At 40.1% G+C, this 18,787-nt stretch overlaps 1 protein-coding gene across 15 annotated transcripts in view; it reads left to right on the top strand.

The window, feature by feature from the left end:
* LOC106082465 (supervillin) overlaps positions 1–18,787 on the top strand; it is a 927,162-nt gene that overhangs the window by 547,764 nt on the left and 360,611 nt on the right. For all 15 annotated transcript variants that reach the window (XM_059360289.1, XM_059360288.1, XM_059360287.1 and 12 more), the window contains one exon: positions 12,244–12,791. In XM_059360289.1, coding sequence (XP_059216272.1) covers positions 12,244–12,791 — 548 coding nt within the window. The remainder of the gene's footprint in view (positions 1–12,243; positions 12,792–18,787) is intronic.

Here is an 18,787-nt window from a genome sequence, read left to right as displayed (position 1 = left end):
ATTGTGATACCACAGGAACAGGAGATGGAAAATGCCTTCTTGTTCCTACCGTTGAACCAGATCGCTTTAAAAAGCCCAAACAACTTGCGAATGTTCACATCCGCTAAATCAGATAAGCTTTCACTGAAATGAGAACCTAAAATGGAACGCCGTCTGACTGCCAGTGGGGGACACATACAGAGCAAATGTTCTATAGTCTCTTCTTCCTGAACGTTTGCCTCCGACTCCGGCTTAATACTTCGACTCCATCCCGGGATCGGAGTCGAGAGCTAGACTCCGCAGCCCTGATTTCTAGTCTCGCAAGCCCGTCCGCTTTTCAATTCCCTGCGATATCTCTGTGGCCTGGCACCCAGAACAGGTGAATTTTGAACTGTTCAGCCATCTCGTCGAGAGATCGGCGACAGTCGACGGCGGTTGTGGAATTCATAAATACATTATCCAAGGATTAATTTAAATTAATTAATTTAATTTAAAGCCTGGCTGTCTGAGTAGATATGTATGCCAATCGTCGTTATAACAGTATATCTTAGCCATTCCACTACTTTCTTAATTGCAGTGGTCGGGTAACCTTTTCGATTTGACCAGTTCTAGATCTTTAGAGTACATCCCAAAGCCCTTCTGGTCGTCTGGCTTGAAACCATTCGTATAGAAGTCTATGTAACTTCTATTACTAGGGATGTCGTAGTTCCAATCGGTTCTATCAGGAGTAGTGGTACAGTACTTTTTATCAAATAGGAAAGCGGTTCAGGCAGGGTGTAATCCTCACTGCCTGCAACATCGGACATTGTATCAAGGATAACACAGTGTCCGTAACCGCCACATGAGCAAAACGAAAGCTCCCTTAGCCTCATGGCGGTAGTCGCAGCAATTTGTCTACCCACAATGTCCTGGGACGTTAGATATAGCATTAAATTTGTGCATCAGATGGTGTCGTCCTCAGTGCTGCTGTGATGCTCATACAAGCCATCCTTTGGATCCGGTTGACAATTGAACAGTAGGTGGACTTTTGAAGTGCCGTCCACCTGGCCACAACACTATATAGGGTCTGACGTCTGCAGTCTACACCCCCAACTTTTGCCTATGGCTCTCTTGCAGTTGTATAGGGTAAGAATTGCCTTCCTCGCCCTTTCCAAAATTTTGGATTTGAAGTTCAATTTTCGGTCCAGCAAAACACCCAGGTATATTTGCGCTTTCCGTAAATGGAAATTCTCTCCTCCCAAGGGAACACGTGCCACTGTAGGTAACTTGTATCTCCTGCTGAAAAGAACTACTTCTGTATTGCACGGATTTACGCCTAGACCACGTTCGCCAGCCCACTTTGCTGTGGCACGTAGAGCCTGTTGAAGAATGCAGAGGTTAACACGTCCATCTATGACGATGAACGCCTGGGTTTTAATTTCGACTAGGACATCAAAAAAAAATTTTTCATTAGTGGTTATCCCTTATGCTGGAGACATTTTTGAGTTACTATGCTGCACTAAGCACGCCGGCTATAAAAAGGTGGCCCCTTAACATTGAGCTTAAACTTTAATCGGATAACACTTATTTATATATGAGAAGTTTGCCCCTGTTCTTTAATGGAAAGTTCATGGTAAATTTGCCTTTTTTTGTGCAACCTCTCTAAAGTCTTAAGCGTAAAGGGTGACAGACTAATAGAACGAAAGTCTTTCGCCTTCGTGTGCTAAGGTTTTCCTGATTTTGAAATGAATATGACCTTTGTGTACCGCCATCCAACAGGTATATACGACATGCTGATACAAGCAGAGTATATCTCCCTAAGCCAAGTAGCCAGTCTGCCGGACACAGCTTGCAATTCAACCGGTGATGCATCATCAAAACCTGGCGAGTTAAAGAAGTCGAAACTTTTTATCACCCAAAGGATTTTCGACTCAGGCTAAATTTCCTCAATAACATCCGGCGTATGCATATCAGTGATGACACCTTCTGGCGTCACGTTGTCCCTTGGAGTGTTTCCCGGGAAATGTGTATCAACAAGAAGTTCTAGAGTTTGCTCATTAGACATTTCCCATACATTCTCTGACTTCTGAATACATCCTATCGTCAGATTTCGAAGATAGGATCCCTAGCCTAGAGGCCTCAGATGTGTCTTCCAAGGAGGTACAAAATTCCATCCAGGATTTCCTGGATTTCCTGGAAAATACAAGGGCGCAGCACGCCCTTGTATTTCCTTAGCTCAGCCTTATCAACGTCCCAATCGTGTTGTACCCTTGTAGCTTTCGCCTTATTGTAGAGTTTTCTGCAGCCCTTCCTTAGACCAACCAGTTCTGTGGTCCACCATAAAGGTCACTGTTTGCCCCTTGTCTTGAGACAAACACCGACCTGGCGTTTTAAAAGGGCATAAACTTTTTATCGCCAAAGGGATTTTTGACTCAGACACAATTTCCCAAACAAATTCCTATGAATGCATATCAGTGACTACCTCTTCTGCCACCACTAGTCCTGGGTATTGTATTGTATATCTAGGAGTAGTTCTAGTGTTTCTTCACTAGAAGTTGTCCATAGATTTTTACTTCTGAATAACCCTAACCCTTTATGGTTTTTATACCCACCACCATAGGATAGGATGAATAAGTCATTCTATTTACAACACATCGAAACACCCATTTCGGAGCGTCGTAAAGTTTTAAGGCGATGCCGTCCGTGTGTCTGTCCGTCTGCTGTAATCACGCTAGAGCCTTCAAAAGTTAAGATACTAAGCTCAAATTTGGCGCAGATACTTCTTTTTGCTGCACGCAGTTTAAGTTCTTGAAAGGGTCAAATCGGATCATATTTGGATATAGCTGTCATATAGACCGATGTGCCGATTAAGGACCTAAAGCCTAGAAAAGCTGCATTTATTAACCGATTTCGCTGAAATTTTAAATAGTGTGTTGTTTTAAGCCTCCCGGAGGCCACTGTGTAGCAGAGGTAAGCATGTCCGCCTATGACGCTGAACGCCAGGGTTCAAATCCCGTCGTGAACATCAGATATGATCCAGATCAGGCTACATTTCGATATAGCTCACATATGGACCAATCCTCCAATCCTCAATCCCATAAAAAGCGGATTTATTGCCTGATTTCGCTTAAACTGTGACTTTTCTAAGAGTTCTCGGGACCTGAATCAAATATTTTCCAGACCAGCCCATATTTAGATATAGCTATAGATATGGTAGTGGAGTTATAAAAAGCAGGATGATGATCCATGGTGGTGGATGATGATCCAAAGTTCGTCACGGCCGAGTTTTGAATGGTGGATCCAATCGTACTCTTGGTCCCTTATCGAAACTTGTTCAGTAAAAGAAATTTCACATAGCTGAAGGCCTCACAAAAAATAAGCCAGCATTGGTCTGTAAGAGGATATACCATATATCTGCCCAAATTAGGAGAGCAATTGCATCTCAAAAATATTCTGTGCATTGAAGCACAAGCCGAGTCAATTTCCATAACTCTTAATGCAAATTTTCTTCGAAACTCTTCGAAAAGGGTTTCCTATGTAAAACCTAGTGCAGAGTTCGACTTTTTGCCTGAACACCTGTGAAAACGCACTATAAAAAAATGGCGACGAAAACAATACAGAGACATTCCGCGGAAGTGGTGCTGACGGCTATGCCCAAAATAGCAGCGGCATGCCGCTATGTCAGTATAAGTTTCGCTTCAATTAATTGTCTCTATACCTGTGTTTAATCTGTACCACTGTGACTTTATACCTTGAAATTAGCGTTAGCCTTTCAAAATAATAAATTCTGATAACAAAACATGCGGTTCCTTTTCAAATTCCATATTGTTCCGCTTTTGCCCATGCAATATACTCGATTCCGCCAATGGATGTTGGCAATTTCATTGAAATGTGTTTCCACACAATCATCCATACATCCATTGCTGCCAACGATGTCGTGCTGGCCTCTTTCTTTGTTACCTTCAATATTTAAACGTGACATCACAGAACGGCCGTCATAATCAATCTTTGTGTTTAAAATATATTTTATTTTCCAAACAAACTAACAAAGCAATTTGGCTTTTTTTTTGAAGAAATGGCCAAAACAAAAACACATATTAAAGAGCACAAAATAAATGAATCAACAAAAAAAAACACACACACACAGAAATAAATAAAAGCCGCATGAGATTGAGTGAGAATATGAAATAAAAGTTGCAGAAGAGCCATTGAAATAACCTAAAAAGTCCGTAAACAAAACTATGAAAGCTGAGAGCTCAAATAAAAGAGAGCGAGAGAGAGAAAGAGAGATAGAGATGGAGGAAAATCCCAAACCAAAATATCACCAGAAGGCAGGGATGCCAGGTAAAGTTTTGGGGGAAAATATCGTTGTAGTCGAGAAATGTCAAAAGTGGCGGTTATTAGCAGAGGATTCTGTTCGGCTTTTTTTTCTGTCAGCCAACACGCAGGGCATGTCCCCTATGAATGCAGTGCATTGCGTTGGCAAGAGGAAATTAGGAATTGGAGGGGGAAAAGGATGAAGTGCTTATTGATATTTGGATGTCAAAGTGGGTGGGAAAAACATTAGCCGGAAGTCGATTCCACATACGAACGGTTCATTGTGCGGTCCGCTGGCCAATTAATTACAAATGGTTGTGAGATGCTGGAATGTCTAGTATCCCTGACATACATCCTTACATCAGGAATAAGAAGACGAATATCAGAGGAACACACACCATGAAAGTACCGATAGAACAGCGCCAAACAACCCACATTGCGACGATGATGAAGGGAGGCAATATAGTTGGATACCCCACTATCCCCAATCAACGCCATCGCTCTCCTCTGTACACGGTCCAGTAGCTCCAGGGATGATTTTGAAGCTCTTCCCCATACATGTGAGTTGTACTCGATTTTCGGCCTTATAAAAGTGGTGTAGATGTTAAGAAGATTAGACGGAGTGAAGTAATTCTTACACCGTTTAAGGAAGCCTAATGCTTCTTCTTTAGACACTTCAAATACATGTTTAGCCCAATGGACATCACTTTATATGTCATGCCCAGATCATCAAGAGCTTCTGATTGCTCAACATCTACACCGTTGATAGACAAAGATGATAGTAATGGGTCAGCGAATCGTTTGTGTGACAACAAACAGCACTGAGTTTTCCGTGCATTAAAATCTACTCGATTCATTCGACCCCACTCAGATATGGCCAGCAAATCCTGGCAGAGTGTATAACCCGCCTCTTGTCCTCAATCTCTCGAAGACTCGGCCTATGGTCGAATGAGTACGAATGACAGAGATTACTGTCATCCGCAAATGAGAAAGAACAGAGCCCTGGGGTATACCTGCGGTCAATTTGTGCTCATTGGATGAGAACCCATCTACAACGACTCGAATAGTGCGATCTCTGAGAAAGCTCGAAATAAATCGAACGAAGCCATTACCGACACCAAATGCGACAAGCTTTGATAGTAGTGAACCGTGTCAGGCCCTATTAAATGCCTTGGAAATATCCAGAGCCACAACCTTACACTTACCAAACTGGTGGATTGAGCTACACCAACCTTCCGACAGAATTGCCATGAGGTGGCCCGTAGAGAGGTTTCTGCGGAACCTCTACTGTTGGTCGCTAAGAAGGCCATTAGACTCTAAATACCACACAAGATGGTGATTAACCATGATCTCCATGACCTTGGAGAGAGCGGAGCGTTTCGCAATTGGCCGATAATTCGTAGGGTTGTTTGCCTCACCCTTCTTGGGTATTGGTTAAACGTTCGGAACCTACCAACGCGCCGGGAAAACTCCCGCACGGTAGCCAAGGTTCGAGCGTCGAAGAACACTTGCGTAAGACAAGTGGCTACCACGGGCACGCTTGTAGAAATCCAGACGCTGAACCTATTGTAATTTTCGACAGGTTTCAAGCATAAATCCGCCGATACTGCTGCAATTTCGCGTTCGATATTTGTACGAAGTTAATCAACCGTCGCTGGCTTGTTGGCAAAGACCGTTTTGATGTAGCCCCACAGGAAATAGTCTAACGGCCAATCGACTGGACCACTTCGACTTCGACTTCTTTAAACTTGGTTTCCAATAAATTGATTGTGACATTCGCGGTGTGGCTTGTGGTGACATCCTTTTGGAACAATAAATCCTCCAAGTCCATATCATCCAATTGGTCCCAAAAAAATTCTGTTATCATTGAGCGGTAGCGATTCCCATTCACAGTAACATGCCGATCTTGATCATCAAGGAAGATGTACGGCCCAATGAAGCCGCCGGCCTATAAATGGGATACAGTGATGACTCGTGGAGTACGTGTGTATTGCTGTCTGACCAATAACGCATATTTGTCTTATGGACGAAGCCATTCAATCAAAAATGAGTCGCATCGCAATTGGACGTAGCGCTCTTAACGTTGAGGCCACTGACTCCGAATTTCGGTAGTAAATTTTAATAATTTCGACTCGTTGTTGACTCTTATATCTTTGTATCATGAAATGGCAAATCTTACTGCAGAGAAATGACAAAAGAATGCAACAAATATGTCCCTATCGGTCTACTTTTGTAGCGTCCTCGTTCAAAAATCCTCCAATTTGGGTTGGCATAGGATAAACCTGTGGATCTAGGAAAATTTTGTGTCCAGATGAACCCTTTGTGATATGATTTCGAAAGTAGATAAAAAATACACTAAACACATAGCAAGCATAGATTAAACAAGCAAGGACGGGCTGAAGTCGGGCGAAGCCAACATTTTGATACCCTACAACACATTGGACATGCAAATCGATTGATAAATGGGTTTGCAAAGGCCTTAAAAGTGAAAATCGGGAGATGCATGTATACGGGAACTTTATCTAAAACTGAGTAAATTTCTATGAAATTCAGCGGTCATCAGAGAAGTTATAAGAGAAACCTCCGTTCCAAATTTTGTGAAGATCGGTTAACAAATTACTAAGTTACTGAATTTCATTCAAAATTGGACGAAAATATATATGGGAGCTATATCTAAATCTGAACCGATTTCTATTAAATTCAATAGCATTACCGGGAGTCATAAGGGAATCCTTTGTGTCAATTTTTGTGTAAGTCGGTAAACAAATGACCAAATTATTGCAATACTAGTCCTAATCGGACGAATAATTATATGGGAGCTATTTCTAAATCTGATCCGATTTCTTTGAAATTCACCAGGAATATCGAGACTAATAATAAAATCCCCAGTGCAAAATTTAGTGATAATCGGTTTACAAATGACAATGTAATTGTACTTTAAGTCCAAATCGGACGAACATATATGGGGGAGCTATATCTAAGTCTGACCCGATTTCTATGAAATTGACCAATGTCGAGACTTGTAAGAGAACCCCTTGAGAAAAATTTCGTGAGAATTTTCATAGGATTCGTTATTGAAAAAAATTACTTAAATACCTTAATTTTTCCTTTTTTGTTTGTAAGAGACTTTTTTAGTGATAAGTACTTCCAAATAAAAAATTTCTTATTTAAAAAAATTGGAAAAACCCTTCGAGTTCAAAGCCCAGATCCCACAATTGAGCACAGGTTTTTTTCCTCATGTGTCCCCTAAACCTATGCAAAAATTTTTTTTGCACCTAACAATATTTGTAGCCTTCTCAGCAAATTTACTAAAAAATGCCAATTTTGAAACCATGAAATTTTGGAGGTGGTGTGTTGCTATGACTTCTAACTGTCGTGACAAGTACGGTTCATATCGTTCAATAACTTGATATAGCTCATATGTATATTGAAAAAGTCATTCAAAGAACTTGACAAATGCGATGCATGAAGGAGGGTATAAGTTAATGGCACACCAATCGGCCTGACCGAATTTAGCACGTTTTTACTTGTTTAAAACGATCGAGTCATTTGGGGTTTTTGTAATATTTTTATACCCAACACCACTACTGTGGCACAGGGTATTATAACTGAAGCTTTGACAGCCCGAATTATTTTTCGCCCGGACAACCTAGGGCCTTGCAATTTTGCACACAATCTCGCTAACACCTCATCTCTCACCATTTTTAAATTTTAAATTTCTCTATCCGATCTCTCACGGCATATTTTTTACTAGATTTTTTTCGGTTTTCTCCCACTATGTGACGGTCTACCCATTCAACCTAAGCCCATGGTTGGAGGTGTATTAATGTCCTTGTTCTTTTTGTCCCACTTCAAAATTTCAATAATTATCACTGGCATTCAATGTCTAAGTCATGTCCGTCCAACCATTCGTATGACGAAATCAATATAGTTCGAACCAGTAGCTTTATCCAAGCTACCAATTTTGCACAGCGACCTATGTATGTACTATGATCAGTACAAACATGTAAAAGCGTACAAACAAGTAAAAGCGTACAAACAAGTAAAAGCCCGGCCGAATCTTGGCCCACCCACCACCATGGATTCTGCTAAAAATTTATACAAAATAAAATTATTGGGTTGCCCAAAAAGTAATTGCGGATTTTTTAAAAGAAAGTAAATGCATTTTTAATAAAACTTAGAATGAACATTAATCAAATATACTTTTTTTTACACTTTTTTTCTAAAACAAGCTAAAAGTAACAGCTGATATCTGACAGAAGAAAGAATGCAATTACAGAGTCACAAGCTCTGAAAAAATTTGTCAACTATATGAAAAATCCGTAATTACTGTTTGGGCAACCCAATAGTTGAGAGGCATAATTTTATCAAAAATTAAAGTTTCTAGGAACCGAACATAGATAATCAAGAGTACGGTTTATATGGGAGCTGTACCAGGTTATAGACCGATTTGGACCGTACTTGGCACAGTTGTTGGAAGTCATAACGGAACACCACATATGTGCAATATTTCAGCCAAATAGGACAAAAATTGCGGCTTGTTAGGGCTCAAAAAGTCAACTCGCTAGATCGGTTTATATGGGTGCTATATCAGGTTCTTGACCGATTTTCGCCGTACTTGGCACAGTTGTTCGAAGTAATAACAAAACACTACATGCAAAATTTCAGCCAAAAAATGATGCAAATTGTTGCTTTCAGGGGCTCAAGAAGTCCAATCTGGAGATCGGTTTATATGGGAGCTACATCAATTTAAAAACCGATTTGCACCGTACTTGGCACAGTTGTTAGGAGTTATAACAGAACACCACATATGTGCAATATTTCAGCCAAATCGGACAAAAATTGCGGCTTCCAAGGGCTCAAGAAGTTAAATCGGGAGGTCGGTTTATATGGGAGCTATATCCAAATCTGAACCGATGTGGCCCATTTGGAATCCTTAACGACCTACATCAATAAGAAGTTTATGTGCAAAATTTCAAGCGGCTAGCTTTACGCCTTCGACCGCTATCGTGATTTAGACAGACGGACGGACGGACATGGCTAGATCGAATCAGAATGTCGAGAATATCCAGAATATATATACATTATGGGGTCTTAGACGAATGTTTCGAGGTGTTACAAACGGAATGAGTAGATTAGTATACCCCCATCCTATGGTGGTGGGTACAAAAGTGCATCTGAGTCATGGTAAAAGTTCTTTTTATATCCCCCACCACAGGATGTGAGCATACTTATTTCGTCATTTTGTTTGTAACTTCTCGGAATATGCGTCTAAGACCCCATAAAGGACATATAATCTTGATCGTCATGACATTTCAAGTCGATCTAGCCATGTCCGTCCGTCCGTCTCACTGTCGACAGCTCCCTTACTTCCGAAGGAGGAAAGCTGGGCGCTTAAAATTTTGCACAAATACTTTTTATTAGAGTAGGTCAGTTAGGATTGTAAATGGGCCAAATCGATCCATGTTTTGATATAGCTGCCATATAAACCGATCTTGGGTCTTAACTTCTTGAATCCTTAGAGGGCGCAATTCTCATCAGATTTGACTGAAATTTTGCACGTGGTATTTTGGTATCACTTCCAACAGCTGTGCTAGGTATGGTTGAAATCGGTTCATTACCTGATATAGCTGCCATATAAACCGATCTTGGGTCTTGACTTCTTGAGCCGCTAGAGGGCGCAGTTTTCATCCGATTTGGCTGAAAATTTGCATGAGGTTTTTTGTTATGGCTTCCAACAACTGAGTTAAGTATGGCACAAATCGGTACATAACCTAATATAACTGCCATATAATCCGATCTGGGATCGCCTCTAGATGGCTCAATTCTAATCCGATTTGGCAGAAATTTTGTACAACGGCTTCTCCCATGACCTTCAACGTACGTGTTCAATATGATCTGAATGGATCTATAGCTTGATACAGTTCCCATTTAAACCGACGCAGTTCTTATCCGAATGGATTGAAATATTGCACAATGACTTCTACAATGTTCAGCATTCAATTCATTCATGGCCAGAAGCGGACTATAACTAGATGTAGCTCCAATAGTATAACAGTTCTTATTCATTATTCTTTGTTTGCCTGAAATGAGATAAAGCGCAAAGAACTCGTTAAATGCGATCCATGGTGGAGGGTATATATAGGATTCGGCCCAGCCCAACATAGCACGCTCTTACGTGTTTATTATATAAAGCGTATATATTTAGTGAGAAACTCAATCTGTCATTCGACATTCTTTCGTTTATCGATGCTACTATGATATTTTGAACATCAAATGATTTTGCTCAAAACAACTTTGGACAATTAAGATATTTATAGACAAATGTAGACACCATTATCAGAAAACAATTTAAGTACGCGATTTTTGGAAGAAAGAAATAAGAAATCACGTCAAATTTGGCAGCCCTACCCAAAAAGCGCGCGCAGCTTTTCTTCATCCAACTCTCTCTTGTGCCATATAAAAGTGACGTTCAGCGTTTTCCTCGCTCCCACATTCTTGGCCATCCACTCTGTCTGTCTCTCTGTGCCGTAATGCCACTATTGCTGTGCTGAATGAAAATATTTTTGTTTTTGAGTATTCGGAAATAATATCGGCGAGCTAGCAAGAAATCCTCCCTCTTGGTAGTTGTTTCGGTGGAAAACCATTTTCGCATTTTCAGTTGCTTAACGATCGTCATTTGGATTTTCACGCGTCGTTTTCGTATTCTAAATGATTAAAGTGCCCGATTCGGTAGGAAATGCGTGTTTTTGTTTTTCTTGACAAATTTCCCAATTGTTTTTGGCCTTCTTCTTCTGTGCCGCCGTGGTCTTTGGCTTTTGTTGTTTTTGGGTTTTTGTATATAACAAAAATAAATTTAGATTACGCTGTGAATTTTAACCAAAAACGCAAACGGCTCGATTGAATTGAAAAAGAAGTGGTAAAAGTGATATTCAGAAGAGAAGGCATTTCGGTTGATAAAGTGCTGTGTAAATATTATTTTGTGGGAATGAGCGATTGATAAAGTTTTGTTTATCAATATATGTGCTCTATAAAAATGAAATAAATAATAATAATAAAAAATTACAAAAAATCTATTTCTTGTATATGTTATCAATTCTCAATATCCCATGTCCAATTCGCTATCTCAGTGGTTTCTCAATCGCTCCTCGCTAGCATTTTGCCCTCTCTGCTGCTACGTTGTTTTGGTTTGAAAACGTGGAGTGGATTGCGCTCTTCTAACGATCACCACAAAAGTGGTTGCGAAGCGAACGGGTTATGATAGCGTCGATTTACGAGCGGTTTGCATAAAAATTCAAAATCTGATTTGAATTCAAATTCAATACAAAAATAAAAATTAATCCCCCCCATATTTAATACAAAATAAGTGTTTGTCTAGTCAAGTCAGGCCAAAAGAAATAGCTCTTCGTTTTGGCAAGTTAAAAAAAAAGAAAATCTTGAGTAGGAAAAGTGATGGCCTTTTTGAAGTGAAATGAAATAGAAAATATTTCAATAATAAAGAGAAAATCTAAAAATAGCCCAAAATTGCTATGAGAAAATTCAATGCCGAAATTGCATTGCGAAGCAAGTGCAAAAAATATAAAGAAGGAAAATTTCCAGAGTGTCCCACCTCCCCTCTACCCATTTCCCAACCATGCCAAAGTGCCATTGAAATGAGCACATACCGCACATCGTTTAAGAGTGTAGTAATTTTTTGTTTATTATTATAATTTTTTGTTTGTTTCTCAAAGTTTATGCAGAAAATCAGTTTTTAAGCACATAGTATAGTGGGCTAAGAATAAAAAGTGTTCTAAATAATAAAAAAAAAAAACTACTTAATGCCTATAAAGTGTGTTCGCCTCAAAGAGTTTGAGTTTTAAATGAGCCAACCGTTAGCATATTAAACCAAAATCTTGTTTACATCAAACATAAAGAAATTATAACCAACCAAAAACAAAAACCCCCAACTTGTTCTTGTTCCAATTGTAGCTTCAAAAGCAACGACTCTTCTACTCTGTATACGTCACCTGCCGGTTCTGCTTTCAAGCCGGCCAAGTCTTTGGAAGGTCTTGGTTTCATCAACATCACCGCACACGGCAATCAATCGCCCAACGCAGCACCCTCTGCATTTGCCCTAACACGCTCCTATACCCAACCCTTGCAGCCCACGCTCTCATCGTCATCCTTCAAGGCTTGTCCCATACGCAAAACACCCAATCGTTCCTCAACGCTTCAGCTCAACGAATCCTCGACCATCAATTCGGATTTAACGCAATCATTTACCGGCGGTGATTCGGGCTTATCGTGCGACAGCAACATATTCGAAATGTCCGGTCTAGAGCAGGATGTTGATATGAATCAGGAGCCTAAGACTCCTTCCAATGCTGGTAATACCTCAACGACCGGATCGTCCTCGGGCAGTGGCATTGTGCGTACGAATAGTGTAAAGGCCAGAGCGAATATGTTCCAGCAGATGCAGGAGAATAAGGCAAACAACGGAGGCTTGAATCGGGAAGAACGTACTTCACCGAAAAGAGGTAAGTGAAATCGAAAATTTATGAAAATATTCAGCAAATTTTTATATGCAAAAAAACATGTCTACACGCATGAACCTATTTACGCCGAAGGAGAAAAAAATACCCAAAATTGAAGCTGACTTTAAAAACTGACCTAGAGTTAGGAAAAAATTATCCCAATGCCGTTTTCACCAAGCATAAAGGAAAATTTACAGAGCCTCTACCAACTTTCCAACCATACCAATGTGCCATTGCAACGAGCACATACCGCATTTATTATATAAACATGAAATTGTTGTGCTTTGTTTGTCTGTTCCGTATAGGCTCAAAATCTGCTAAACCGAAACACCACCCAATAGGACACTTACCGCCTTGGGCAATATAGGTGAAAGTAGATTGTACGTCTGACATAAAAATGTATTCCTTGATGTCTGAGAGGTCTCCCCACCCCACTCAAAAGCCCCAGCAGGACATATTTATCGATTGGGACTTAAATGAAAGGTATTTGGGAGTTAAATGCGAATATGGTATTAAAAATTGGGTCCAAGTACCTAGTAGGCCGCTCCAAGCCCACAACCGCCCCAAAAGTAGTGCCCAAAATCAAAAGTGGATCGGTCGGTACAATATGAGACTCAAATAGAAAGTATTTGGGTGTAGAGTATGAATATAATATTGTAAATTGGGGTCAAGTACCTAGGGAGCCATCCCTCGCCCAGACCGCCCCAAAAGTACAGCCAAAAATCAAAATGGACCGACCGGGACAAAATGGGACTCAAATGAAAGGTTTTCGAGAGTAGAGTTCGAATATGATTATCGAATATTAAAATTGAGTGTAATTACCAAATGGGCCGCCCCAAAACTAAAACTGTCCCAAGTGGGCATATTAGACGATCATGATAATATCGGACTCAAATAAAAGGTATTCGGGAGTAGAGTATGAATATGATCTTTCAAACTGGGTTCAAGTACCTAGGAGACCGCCCAGGCCCAAAACCGCTCCAAAAGTAGCGCCCAGAATCAAAAGTGAACCGAACGCACAATATGCGACTCAAATGAAAGGTGTTTGGGAGTAGAGTATGAATATGTTATTTAAAAGTAGGTCCAAGTATCTAGGGAACCGTCCCAAGCACAAAACCGCTCTAAAAGTACCGTCAGAAATCAAAGTGGACAGATCGGGACAATCGGTGTCAAAAATTGGATCCAAATACCTAGGGCGTCGCTCCAAGTGTACTGTCCAAAATAAAAAGTGGACCGATCGGAACAATAAAGGACTCCAATGAATGGTATTTGGGAGAAGAGTATGAATATGATATTTAAAATTAGGTCCAAGCGCCAAGGTTGCCGCCCACGGCCCAAAACCGCTAGAAATGTACCGCACAAAATCAAAGTGAACCAATCGGGACAATATGGAACTCAAATGAAAAGTATTTGGGAGTTAAATATGAATACGAATTGGGTCCAAGTACCAAGGTGTCCGCCCCAGGCCCCAAACCGCCCCAAAAATAACGCCCAAAATCAAAAGTGAACCGATCAGGACAATATGGCATTCAAACGAAAGGTAGCTGAAAGTGAAATACGAAACTTATACTAAGGTCTGGGATCTATTTCCAGGCGGGTCGCCCTACCCCAAAATTATGCATCAAATGGACATATTTCCAACGAAGATGATTATGCCCCAAATAGAAAATATGTATACCAAACGAAAAAGTATGGAATTATAACGAAAGGTATTTGAGAGTTAAATGCGAATACAAATTAATTTCAAATTTGAACAATTTGAAAATGGGATCGCAAAAACTTATGGGTGTAGCAAAGCACACCGGGCCAGCTAGTATTGTATAAAAGTGTAGTATTTTTAAACCCACCACCATAGGATAGGGGGTATATTCATTTTATCATTCCGTTTGCAACACATTTATATACTCATTTCCGCACCTACAACGTATAGAAATTTTCCACAGACTCTTATTTCTTCTATATGCTAGTTAAGTTCTTGAAAATGCCAAATCGAACTATATTTGGATATAGCTGCCATATAAACCAATCTGCCGATTTAAGCTGAATTTATTACCCGATTTCGCTGAAATTTGAAATAGTGGTTGATTACAACCTCCCGATATCCCACTCAAATACGGTTCAGATCGGTCTTTATTCAGATATAGCTGCCATATAGAGCGATCTGCCCTAAAATTTTAAATAGTGAGTTGTTTTAAGCCTCCCTTTATCCGAATCAAGTATGGTTCAGATCGGACAGTATTTAGATATAGGACATGGAGGCCACCGTAGCGTAGAGGTTAGCATGTCCGCCTATAACGCTGAACGTCTTGCTTCGAATCCTAGCGAGACCATCAGAAAAAATGTTCAGCTGGCAACATTTGTGAGGTATTATGCCATGTAAAACTTCTCTCCAAAGGAGGTTGCACTGCAGCAAGCCGTTCGGACTAGGCTATAAAAAGGAGGCCCCTTCATTGAGCTTAACACTTGAATCGGACTGTACTCATTGATATGTGAGTAGTTTGCCCATGTAAATGTTCATGGGTAAAATTTGCATTTGCCATATGGATCGATCTGCCGATTTAGGGTCTTAAGCCCATTAAACCCGCGTTTATTATCCGATTTCCTTGAAATTTGAAATAGTGAGGCGATTACAACCTTCCGATATCCGACTCAAATATGGTTCAGATCGGTCTCTATTCAGATATGCTGCCATATAGAGCGATCTGCCGATTAAGGGTCTTGATCGCATGAAAGCTCCATTTATAGCCCGATTTCGCGGAAACTTGAAACAGTGAGTTATTTTAAGTCTTCCGTTTTTACACCTAAATATGGTCCAGATCGGCCAATATTTAGATATAGCTGCCATATAGATAAATCTGCCGAATAAGGATGTTAAGCCCATAAAAGCTGCATTTATTACCCGATATCGATGGAGTTTGACACAGTGACTTGTATTGAGGCTCCCGCTAACCGACCAGCATATGGTCCAGGGCAGACTATCTTTAGATATAGCTGTCATATAGACCTATCTTCCAATTTAGGGTCTTATTCCCATAAAAATTCACTTAATGGGCATTCAAAAATATTTTCTTAAAAAATTAAAACAAAAATTAATTTGGGCGATGCCGATAGGCCCTACACGTAGCCTATAAGTATAAGTTGATCGATATCAATGTATGAAAGTTACACCTTATTCTGAACCGATTTTGTTATAAGTTGGTAAAGGTTTACAGATGAGTAATAAAACAACTCCTACCCCACTACTGTGGTACAGGGTATTACAATTTAGTGCAGAAAGAAGAGAGATAGGTCCATTGGATAGACTCAGAAGCACTTTCTGTTTGTCCGTCTGTCCATGCTGATTTGTGTACAAAGTACAGGTGGCAATATTCTTCCGATCGTCTTCAACTTTTTTTTTCCCCATATATATTTTCGTCCGATTTTAACTAATACTGCAATAATTTTGTCATTTGTTAACCGATAATAACAAAATTTGGTACGAAAATATCTCTTATTTTACCCTCCACCATAGGATAAGTGTATAGTAATTTCGCCATTCCGTTTGCAACACATCGAAATATTGATCTGTGACCCAACAAGCTAAAGGGTGATATTTTAGATATTATATTTTTATTATCTTATATTATCGGCTTACGCACTTTTCGTGATTTGTTTCACTTTTAAAAAATCTTCAGCTTGGTCTTTAATCTAACCATGAATCGTCTTAATAACGAACAACGCTTGCGAGTTATTGAATTTTATTATCAAAATGCGTGCTCTGTTAAGAAAGTTCATCGCGCGCCTCTTCCATTGAGCGAAGAAACTAATTTGTGGCTCAATGAGTACGTAAGTAAGCAGAATTTTGAAGCGAAGATCAGCCAGAAGTATTGCATAAGCTACCAATGCATCCAGAAAAACTCACAGTTTAGTGCGGTTTATGGGCTGGTCGCATCATTGGACTGTACTTCTTCAAAAATGATGCGAATCGTAATGTAACTGTGAATGGTGAGCGCTATTGTCAGATGATATCTAACTTATTTGACCCAATATGCAAGAGCTTTACATGCATGGCATGTGGTTTCATCAAGACGATACCACATGCCACACAGCACGCGTAACAACGAACTTATTGGGAGGCGAGTTCAGTGAACATTTTATTTCACGTTCGGAAATGGTCAATTGACCGCCTAGATCGTGCGATTTAACGCTATTAGACTATTTTTTGTGGGGCTACGTTAAAGCCCATGTCTAAACAGACAAACGCGCTTCAATTGACGCATTGGAAGACAACATTGAACCATTTATTCGTGAGATACCGGCCGAAATGTTGGAAAGAGTATGCCAACTTGCATTTAAACATTTAATTATATGGACCGTACTATCGATTCAAATGAAGATTTCATGAATTTTTCTGAATTTGATGAGTTTTTTTGAAAAGCATTCCTATAGCTCTTAAAAAATCACCATAAATAAAACCATGCGCACACATATTGAAACTACACTCAACCATATTTGTCATTCAAAACAGCAAAAATGTTTGCTAAAACAGCAGTTTTTTTCTGCTGAAAATGGCAAAGCAGACATTACTGCTGTTTCAGCAAATATAGAGCTGCTGTATTAGCAAACATTTCTTACTGTTATTTCAACTAACAAAATCTGCTGTTTTTAGTACACAAGTCAGCTGAAAACAAAATAACATGCTACTTTTCATGGTTGCCTGTTACTCGTTTTGATTACTTTAGCCATTTTTTAGAAATTTTGTTGGAAGAGATAATTTTAATTTGTGGAATATTACTGTAAAGAAGCTACCGGATCCATCCATTGGTCTACATTTCGAAATGTGACTGAGCTCGCTCGCATTTTTTGATATTGTTCTACTTATGTGCGCATGACTGACATAGCCCTTTTGTATCTAAATTTAAAGAAAAAAGTTATGTGGTGATTAATAACAACCACTGAGACACACATCATATGTGTTCTATTTTTTTCTTCTAACATCCCCTTCATTCGTAAGCAGCAGTCATTTTCAGCAAACAACAGACTTTTCAGCAGTAAGCCTGCTATTTTGAAATTGCAGTACTACTGCTGTAATAGCAGAACTACTGCTAAAATAGCAGAAAAGTTGGTTTTGGACCAGGGTGGATTTAGCAGGTCCAAAGCCGCATATATAGGGCCCAATTATATCATTGACTTTAGGTTTTAATCTTTCACGCAGTACGCTCGAGAGTATTTTGTATGCGATAGGGAGAGGACTTATTCCTCTGTAGTTGGCACATTCCGTCTTGTCTCCTTTCTTGTGTACGGGATATAGTATGCGTTCTTCTAGCCAGATTGCGCAAAGCTGATGCATACGCCTTATCAGCGTGTTCAGCGGGTAACCCGTCGGCTCCTGCTGCCTTGTTGTTCTTTAGTCGGGTTACTGCTACCTGAACCTCATTCTGACTAAGAGGTAAACATTCTATACCATCATCATTGATTGGCTCTGCGGTATCCTCTTCGTCGCTAACGTCGAACACTAGCAGTTGGGTAAGATGTTGTTTTCATATCCTCAGCATGTTATCTGTGTCAGTTTCCAGGTTTCCTTCTTTGTCTCTGCAGGAGGATGTGCCTGCGCCAAAGCCATCGGTTTGATGTTTAATTCTTTGGTAGAATTTCCGGACTTCATCCTGACTCCTGTACATCTCAATTCGCTCACTCTCAGCCCTTTCCATTTCCTTTTTCTTTCTGCGGAATAGACGTTTCTCCTCTCTCCTTTTCTCCCGATACCTCTCCTTCATCTGGAGCGCTGCTACTGATTGCAGAGTTGCTCTATATGCCGCATTCTTGGCTTCAGTAGCACCTCGACACTCTTGGTCGTACCATGGGTGTCTTGGAGGAGGCTACATCTAAGACGCTGGATTAATGCCTCCCATCTATTACAACGTGATCAATTTGGTTCCTCGTGTTTTGATCGGGTGACAGTCTTGTGGCTTTGTGATTTTTTTTTTAAATTGAAATCTGGTGCTACTGGTGCAACTACC

The sequence above is a fragment of the Stomoxys calcitrans genome, chromosome 1 (genome assembly GCF_963082655.1).
Source record: "Stomoxys calcitrans chromosome 1, idStoCalc2.1, whole genome shotgun sequence".
Taxonomy (NCBI): Eukaryota; Metazoa; Arthropoda; class Insecta; order Diptera; family Muscidae; genus Stomoxys; species Stomoxys calcitrans.
This window is presented reverse-complemented; position numbering and strand designations above follow the sequence as displayed.